This window comes from Perca flavescens, chromosome 10 (genome assembly GCF_004354835.1).
Source record: "Perca flavescens isolate YP-PL-M2 chromosome 10, PFLA_1.0, whole genome shotgun sequence".
Taxonomy (NCBI): domain Eukaryota; kingdom Metazoa; phylum Chordata; class Actinopteri; order Perciformes; family Percidae; genus Perca; species Perca flavescens.
Window position 1 is genome coordinate 15,275,951 of NC_041340.1, and position 9,792 is coordinate 15,285,742.

The following is a 9,792-nucleotide window of genomic DNA, read 5'->3' on the forward strand; positions in this document are numbered from 1 at the left end:
TGACATCCTTTGGCAACACATTATCTATCCAATCAACTCAATGGATTGCATTTCTCTTAAATGAGTTACATAAGTACTCATCATCTTTAATCACACAGGGTTTTCAGGAGGTATCCTGTAAAATCTACTGTACATGTATTCAGTGGAATGTAAGAAACTGTTGACTCTGTTACATAAGATCTTGCGCCATGCAGCCTACGTTAAATCCACTGGAGTCATGTTTTATCATACCCTGCTCTCTATTTTTTTACAACAAAAATATTTCGCTTCCTCAAAGAAAGGCTGGCATTACAAAGGCAGCAAATACTGAGTCCAGATATACAGTGGTACACCCCAGTAAGATGCAACATTTCCACCTTGGTTATGTTATTTGAGTTAAAGGAAATAAAGAGGCTAAGACAATGTGACCATCCCATCAGGGAGAGGGATTCACCAACTCTGGTGTGTTCTGTAACTGGCAGGCATACTAAATCTCTATTCTACTCATTTGCTCAAAAGGCAATTTGAGACTAAGAACAGTTACTGCAACAGGGACATAAACACACACGGTTACTTGCTCTACAAGTTTCAAGAACAGAGATGGGCGTTGTTCCACAAGCATACCCTGAGTTCCTAACAGGTGACGCTTGTTTCCACTAACACAATGACTGTACCCTCAGGCAGGATCACAGAGGATACAACACACAATAAGTTTAAAGGAGATACTGTAGTTGTGCAGATACTGCAGATTAATGCCTTATCGAAGATATCTATGGCCCATGATTAAGCCAAAGTGGTCAGAACACCAACCGCTTTGATCCAACATAACATTTAAAGACCTGCAGGCAAAGGTTTTTCCTTGGTTTTACTTTAATTTGAATCTTTTTAAATTTTAGATTTATTAGAATGCCCATTTGCTGTAACAGTAGCAAGTACAATAATTTCATTCATTTAAAATACTAACAATGGTTTGTAGAGACAAAACATAATGCAACTTAAAAATACATAAATAACAGCTGCACACATTGAGACTTATCTGACACTTGGTAACTCTTAAAACTGTGTTTCTCAAAGTTTGACCAAAGGAAAATAAAGTTAGTCATTGTTTAGGTTTTCATTCAGACAGCCAGTCTATTATACATTCATAATGCAACAATGAATAGACCAAGTCATTTTTTTCAAGAGATATATTCAACCTCTAATTCATCATTCTTAGGCGTATGACAAATTAGTAAAAGATCCTTATGTTGGTGATCAACTAGGTAATACCACTATCCCTAATGCCAGCAACTTCAGAATGAATGACCCTGTTGTCAAGAAGGCATGTTAGCTTATGTGTGAACACACTGTACATGGTCTATATCCGATGAATCCTCAAGGCAGTTTATGTGCTTTGCTTGCTGTGGACTGTGAGCTCCCTCTCAGAGCTGACGCTGGTAGAGGTGGTCTCTTTACGGCTGTCTCTTGACTTCCTCTCAGAAGTGGGAGAGGAGGATGTTGTGCACTCTTCCCAAGTCCGTAGAGGGAAGACTCGAGCAGTCAGGCTGGGCAGGTGAGGGTGGGCACCTAAACGTCCATCTGTAGTTGTAAAGCAGCTCTCCACTGCAGAGCTCTGTCTGGGGCGGCCCTGTTTGCAGAACAGCCCACAGAGCAGTGCTAGAAATTCCTTCCTCACACTGCGGTGCATGTAACCATAAATGTACGGGTGGAGGCAGCACTGCAAAAAGAAGAGCACAAGGGCAAGGGAGGACAGCCAGGGCGGTACAGCTGCTCTAGCACTCATAGATATAGTATTTAGTATGCTGTAAGGCCCCATGCTGAGGATATATGAGGCCATGATCACGAAAACTACACGAGCTGCCTTGCAGTGGTAGTGGAAGCGTCTGTGCCTAACTCGGACAGGGTACCCCCTGGCTGAATGGGGGCAATCAGGTGAATCGGCCTGCCGGGGCTGGGGCTGCCTCTGGGGACTGCTAGGTCCCTGGAAGTCCTGTGGGCAGGGCTGGGAGTAAGATTGTGTCTGTATGGGGTGCACAAGTGCGTTTTGCCTCCGAGCTGCTCTGAACACCATCCAGTAACATCCGAGCATGATGAGCACAGGCAGCCAGAAGGAGAAGGTGGACACCACAGCAGAGTAGGACAGGCTAGAGGACCACACCACTGAGCACACGTTGTGATTGTGGTCAAAGTCAATGGCCCCCCAGCCGTAGAGGGGAGGCGTGCTCTGCAGGAAACTGAGCACCCAGGTGCAGATGATCAGGTTAGTGCCCAGGTGAGGGGTCATGCGGGTGGGATAGGACAGAGGATGGATGATGGCCAGGTAGCGATCCACAGAAACAACTATAATGGTATTGACCCCAGCAAATGCAAAAAGGTGCATGAGCACCACCAGAGTCTGGCACAGTCGGGCATCCAGGGGCCACACACCTGGCACGGTGGCTGCAATGGCAAAGGGCATGACTAATATGGTCTGGAGTAGGTCTGCCAAGAGGAGGTTGAGGACGAAGCGGTTGGCCACATGAAGGAGCTGAGGCTTCCTCTGGAACACTAGCAGAACCACCACATTCCCAAACAAGGACACACATACAATGAGAGATATGAGCACCATCTTCACCACGCTGTTAACAGTGGAGGACCAGAACGGGTTTTGACTGGAAACAGGCTCCCAGGGAACATCAGTGAAATTTGGGCCCATATCGGGCGCCTGAGAGCTTGGCATTGTCTGCATGTGTGGCTTCACATCCAGCAAAGTGTTGACATAAAGTCAGGTTAGTACCATCTTGATCAGAATGATGTGAATCCAGCTCAGGCTTTGTTGGTTTTCTCGGGTGCAACAACAATGAGGTGCTCCTTCTTATTGCAAAATTCAACATGCATGTCTCATTATTCTCACATGATGTAGCCTATCTCACCTAAACATGCCTCATCATCCATTACATGTGAAAGCAGTCCAGAAGACCCATCCATGTGTAGCCTGTAATGCTGGAGATGATCAAGTTGCTGTTCATCGTGATCAATGATTAAACCCTTCACCCACCGAACAGGCCCTATTCTTCTTGCAGCCCACATCTGCAGAGTGAAAAATGGAATTTGCCTGGCGACCATAAATGCCACCGTTCAACCTATCAGCATCGGCTGACAATGTCCTGACAGTGGCAAATATCGCGAATTGCTAATCTGTAAATGATGTATAATACCTTGAAATGATCAGTGATGCGACGCTTTGCGCGATGATGTTCACTCCCCTGCGCTCGGTTTTCATCGTTTTGCTCCCATTTCAGCCTCAGCTCCAGTCAATGGCAGCGAGCTTTCACGGCTCAGCTAACATACGCTGCGTGTCTTCACCCAGCGGGGGTCTCTCATCCAGACGGGCATATCTTTCCTTCGCTGGTCCTTTCGGATTTCATGGCAGATCAAACATTTATTATTTTATCAGCTTTGATTCCTCCTCAGCAGTCTTAGGCTACTTACGGTCGGGTCTTGTCTCCGAGGTGTCACAAAAAAAAATACCCAAGGACACCTGCGCTGAAATCTCCCCCGCTGGAGCTTGTCACCGACCCCCTCCCATCCCTTTTTCCCTTTTGTTGTGAATGTGCAAGTGAGTTTCTCGATGCTGTCTGACACCTTTTTATACATGGTAACATGATACAACCGTTATTCCCATTTTTTATAGTTTTAAATAGGCAATGTAATTTTCTCATTATCTCATATTAGAACATCAACTGAGGGTTGAACATATCTAGATTGTTACATAGGCTATTATTTGTTCCTTCAAGCATAATGTAACCTAGTCCAATGTATATGGATCATATCAAAATCAGTGCGCAAGAAATGTCTTAGACTTAATCTATGGCTCCCCACACTAAAAAAAGCCTGATTTTCCATTTAACAAATCTCCTTAGAAACATCAAGCGATTCAATCAGGTGGCTGTTTATGTGATCTTATAGTGAAAACACATAGGCTCATTGCATGGCTGCCAGGGGAGAACAAAATAGGACTATAGTCAACCACTATTGCAGGCATCTCTGCAGAGCACCAAGTACTATAGGTTTGGAATTTAAATGGTAAGTGACTATCAGAATTTTAGCATCCCTGGTGCATCTGTTATGTGGTGAAACATTTTGGTACCTTATGGCACTATTAAGGCAAAATATCAAAACTATAATGAAAACTAGATTGTTTTAAGTATTTTCTATTTGATAAAGTCCTGAAAGACCATAATTCACATTTGCTCATTTTCATTCTCGCCTTAAGGTCCAATTAGTGCTCGTTTTGGAGCTTTTGAGCATATCACACTATCTTCATTAGCAAATGTAGTTTTCCCACCGTTGTCACCAGGAGTTGTAGATGTTCAACTTTCCCTTTCTTTCCCTAGAGCACTTTGATGACCTCGTGTTGGCTTAAAATGCTGAGCGTCAGAGTTCATTCATGACTTTGGAAACAGCATTTGACAAAACAATCTCACTAAAAGGTCCATTTAGTAGCTGCTATGGTGCTTTCAGTCACACCACTTCATCATCAACTATTTTCATGCTGATTTCTTCTTTCTTTCTGCACCACCTCAGATCAGCACTCCCACCTGTTCTGCCAAGGATTCACACAGACAGACAATTAAAACAGAATTGAACAAACTTTCATCTTAATTGTCACAATTTGATCTCTGCATTTAACCTATCCTAAGCATTAGGAGCAATGGACACATACACACAGCGCCGTGGGAGCAACGTGGGGTTCAGTGTCTTGCCCATGTGGCCTGGATCGAACCTCCAATCTTGTGGTTGAGGACCGACCCTCTACACTCTGAGCCACAATACCTGTTTTAGTTCTGCACTGGTTTACCTGACCTTGTGTTACAAGAACAATCCCAAAGTACCGGAGGACAATTCATATTTCATCTTAAATTCCATATTTGCTGTTATACTTGGCTGCAGCTCTGTCTGATCGATACCATACTTGCTACATCAACACAACAACCTTTTAAGAAACACTTAGCATAAGGGAAATCTTTTATTTTCCCAAACAAGCAATTAGATTGACGTAAAAAGTGAAATACATGTATTCCATACAACTCCTTTAGGCATCACTATTCAACTTCTGCAAGTATGAGGCTAAAAACTAGACCTCGATTCGTTCTAAATTCAACAGAGACTGAATAGATACATAGAACCCAGAGCTGAAATGTATTTACATGGAACTTCTGACATTTACTATGACTATGTAGGTAACTCAGTTTTGATAAAATAACCACAACCTATCTCCTACGAATGGCTGTATAATATACACATTTGTGTAAGCCACCATGCATTTTAAAAATAAAAATTGCTCCAACATTTCAGCCTTACTAGCAAAAAGACTTAATTAAGATGCACAGAAAACAAAAGCAGCATTACATTGTGCAATCCAATTAGTCTGTAGCTCTGTGGCCTACAAATCAATGCTCGTAATTAGCCATTTTATTTCAAGTCTTTGCTCTCACCGAGCTATCAAAAAGCCCTTTGATGTGACTCACGAACACTCAGTGTTTTAGTTTTGGATTGCAAATGAAATGCTGGTGACTGAAAGGGGTGGGGGTGATGTTTCCCTGTTATTTTGTTGAATGTACGGTTTAAAGAGAAATCCACAGGCCTGCTGCCTCATGGACTTATTAGACTGGTTATACAGTATGTACACACACACAGACACACAGTGATCTCAGGTGTCTTTCGCTCGGTTATGCAGTTTCTCTCCCATTCACTGTCACTCACTGACACCTAGGGCCAAAAAAAAAAAAAAAAAAAAACACACAATGGACAGGAAGGACTAGCGCTTCAAAGCTCACAGCTTGTGCATAACCAACTATCTCCCCCTGTCTATCTCTGTGTCTATTTTCAATTTATCTTTCTGTTAATATGGGCTTAACTGGCATGACTGTAAATGCAAAATTGTGTCAAATTAATAATGTAAGAATCTATCAATGTAATGAAGAGAAAAAGAGAAACTATAGGCTACATTATAGATCCCTGTTCCCTTATTCATTAAAACATAAACCTTGCAGCACTATATATATATATATATATATATATATATATATATATATATATACATTAATTCAATATATTTCATTCAATATATTCAGACTTTCATTCAATATATTCAAGGTTCATTCAATATATTCAGACTTCCATATATTCAGACTTTCATTCAATATATTCAAACTTTACATATATATATACCCCAATTTTTCTAGTTTTTTATTGAAATTTTAGCAGTTCAAGTCCAATGAACAAAATGGTACAAAGGTAAGTCGTGAACTGCCTGATGTTAAAAAAAAAAAGTAAGGTTACCCAAAACTGAAAAATAATGAATGGGTAAACAATGTAAAGCTGTTCTGCAGCAATGGAAGTTGATCAAGCTTTGAAAGTTGGTGCTATTCCCTCAGGTGTTCCAACTCGTCTGGATTACTTACAACCCCCTCTGTTTGTATAAAAGTATTGTTGGAACACACTGTGGTACCGTACCCTCGTGAGCATTATTTGAACAGTATTGTACTGCAGAAAGTAGTGTGTTGCTATAAAAATGGCGGGAAAAAGGCAATTAACAATGGAGACAGACCATCATAACACTTAAGAATGTTGGTCTTTCCTACAGAGAAATTGCAAAGAAAGTCATGGTGTCAGTGAGTACAGTATTCTTCACCATCAAAAGGCACTTAGAAACTGGGGGAAACTCTGACAGGAAGAGGTCTGGCAGACCCAAAGCCACAACAGAATCAGAAGACACGTTTCTGAGAGTCAACAGCTTGCGTGATAGGCGGCTCACAGGACAACAGCTTGAAGCACAGCTTACTAGTGGTCGTAATAAGAAGTCTCAGTTTCAACTGTAAAGAGAAGACTTCTAGCTGCAGGTTTGATAGGTCGAGTTGCAGCAAGAAAGCCATTGCTAAGACGTCAAAATAAGAAAAAGAAGCTTGCCTGGGCCACGATACATCGCCAATGGACTACTGAAGACTGGAAGAAGGTGCTATGAACTGATCAATCAAAATTTGAAATCTTAGGTTCATCACGCAGGATTTTTGGACGCGGTCGAGTAAGCGAAAGGATGGTTCCTTAGTGTGTGACATCAACTGTCAAACATGGAGGAGGAAGCATGATGGTCTGGGGCTGTTTTGCTGGATCCAGAGTCAGTGATTTGTACAGAGTGAAAGGCACCCTGAACCAAAACGGCTACCACAGCATTTTGCAGCGCCATGCAGTACCCTCTGGTATGTGCCTAGTTGGTCAGGGGTTCATCCTACAGCAAGATAATGACCCAAAACATAAGTCCAAGCTATGCCAGAACTACCTTAGCAAAAAAGAACAAGATGGTAAGCTTAAAAACATGGAGTGGCCAGCACAGTCACCAGACTTAAACCCCTGAGCTGGTTTGGGATGAACTGGACAGAAAAGTGAAAGCAAAGCAACCTACAAGTGCCATGCATTTATGGGAACTTCTGCAACAGAGTTGGGAAGAACTTTCTGAAGAATATTTGATTTCCATTGTAGAAAGAATGCCACGAGTGTATTCAGCTGTTATATCTGCCAAAGGGGGCTACTTTGATGAGTCAAAAATTTAGAATACATTTTGGTTTATAAATTGATTCCATGATTTCTTTTTTAACTTAAATTGTTCATTTGTTCTATTCTTTCATTTCAGAGTACAATAAGACCTTTTTTTTTTTTTTTTTTTTTTTTGAAAGGGTTGCCTGATAAATGAAAGAAAAAAAGAAATTGCCCATTTTTATGTCAGCATTTGTTCCCCCGAAACACTCCGGTTGATTTTCACATTTAGCAGACCTTTACACCAACATTGTTTCCAGTATCTGCTCAGAGAGCTTATTGATTGTGGTGGACAGCCAGACACCACAGATGCGTCCTCAATCACCAACAGCAAAATTAAACATGTCCTTACGATAGCTGGCTATCAAATTCTAGTTTGAGTTTCAAGGAGGTTTGAGCATTACAGAGAAGAGAGAGAGAGAGAGAGAGAGAGAGAGAGAGAGAGAGAGAGAGAGAGAGACAGATTAGAGAGGCAGATAGACCCTCTAACCTCACATTACCGTAATGAGGTGAATTCCTCCTGTGTGTAGATTGGGTACTGCAGTAATTCTGTATAACATAACAAATGGTCTAAAATGGTTTGAAGCATCTAATGTTAAAGTGCTCTTATTATGCTTTTTGGCTTTCCCCCTTTCCTTTATTGTGTTATATATCTTTTTTGTGCACGTTATAGGTTTACAAAGTGAAAAAGCCCAAAGTCCACCCCAAAGGCACGTAACATGTCCAACAGAAAACACTGTTCACAAACAGCTCTATTGTAGTCCAGCCTTTACTTCAGTGACAAACGTGCGTCACTTTGTGTAACATGTTGTAACGCTCGCCAAGCTGCTAGCGTGGCACGCCCTCTGCTTCTGACTGGGTAGTAGTCATTACCTAGCTACTGCACATGTGAGACTCCCAACAAAGATGGAACAGAAGTGAGATCTCACTCGGTAGCTAAAACAGAGAGCTCAACACAAAATTCACCTATACCAATATCTCGGTCCTTAGCCGGCTAACATAGATGCTTTTTCTTTCCTCACTGTCTCTCTGCTGTATTGTAGCTAACATTAGTTGCTCAACACCAAATAGCAGACAAAGTAACTTTAGCCTAATGTCTGGGGAACAAAAAGGCTAGCATCTGGCAAGATAAAGACCCAGATCTCAGGTGTTGATTGAAACCAAAACACTATAGCTAACGTTAAATGGTGAGTAAATGTTAAACTTACATTTGTCAAATAACCAGAAACATGACTCCAAATCAATGATAATGTTGCTCCATGACTGCCAGATATGAAAACATAGGCTATTGGTTGCTAATATGTTACTCATTTTAAAATGTTGTATTATTAAATTTTTGGCCACTCGGAAGATGAATATGGCTAGCAAGCAATTGTCTATTGGCTACTACCTAAAATGTTCTGCTACGTCTTACACCTGTTAGTTTTTTCTTTCTACACTGTCATCCTGCTGTTTGATTATCTGCTTGTTTTAATGTTTTCTACACTCTGCTGGCCAAAACAAGTTAAAGAAATACTTCACCCTTAAAATGATAATTTGTAGGCTATATCTATTACTCAACCCATGATACCTTAAATTCTTGTAGAAAATATTTTGTTTCTCACATGCCCTCGCGGTGAACGAAGAATCCAAATACTTCTTCTTGATTAATTGTGGCCCCCTATTACTTCCAATTTTTCATTCACCTTGGAGGCATGCAAGCAAAATAATTTCTTCAAGAAATTAAGGTAACACAAGGTGAGTAATTAATATACAAGTGGTGATTTGGAGAGTGAAGTATTCCTTTAAGTTTAGCTGAGTGACAGATTCTTATTCACTTCCACAACCACTAACCAACTTAGTCCCTCTGCTTATGTCAGCAATGCAGCTGTTGGCATAAACAGTCAGGAAAACCACACTACCATATCCCCAGATAACAACACCCAGCATTGTTGCAGGTAAGAAAGGGCCTCAACTCCTTTCTGTGTCTCTATTACTATGTGTGAGTATCAGCCATTGTTGCTAGACCAAAAGCACAACATAAATACAATATGACAATAAAAATGAGAGTAAACATAACATTGATTAAATAAATAATTATCAATAATAGTCAAATTGGAATACTGTATACATACTGTACATGTATACATGCTCAGGGTTACTTTTAGATTTCATACGCAGACACACACACACACACACACACACACACACACACACACACACACACACACACACACACAGTATATATACTGCATTCTT

General features: G+C 41.1%; 1 protein-coding gene across 1 annotated transcript; it reads right to left on the bottom strand.

Moving 5' to 3' along the window:
• gpr101 (G protein-coupled receptor 101) lies at positions 1–3,076 on the bottom strand. Its single transcript, XM_028589909.1, has one exon. It carries the CDS (start codon positions 2,705–2,707, stop codon positions 1,364–1,366), a length of 1,344 nt encoding a protein of 447 aa, XP_028445710.1. The 5' UTR covers positions 2,708–3,076; the 3' UTR covers positions 1–1,363.
• Between the last annotated feature and the right edge of the window lie 6,716 nt (positions 3,077–9,792).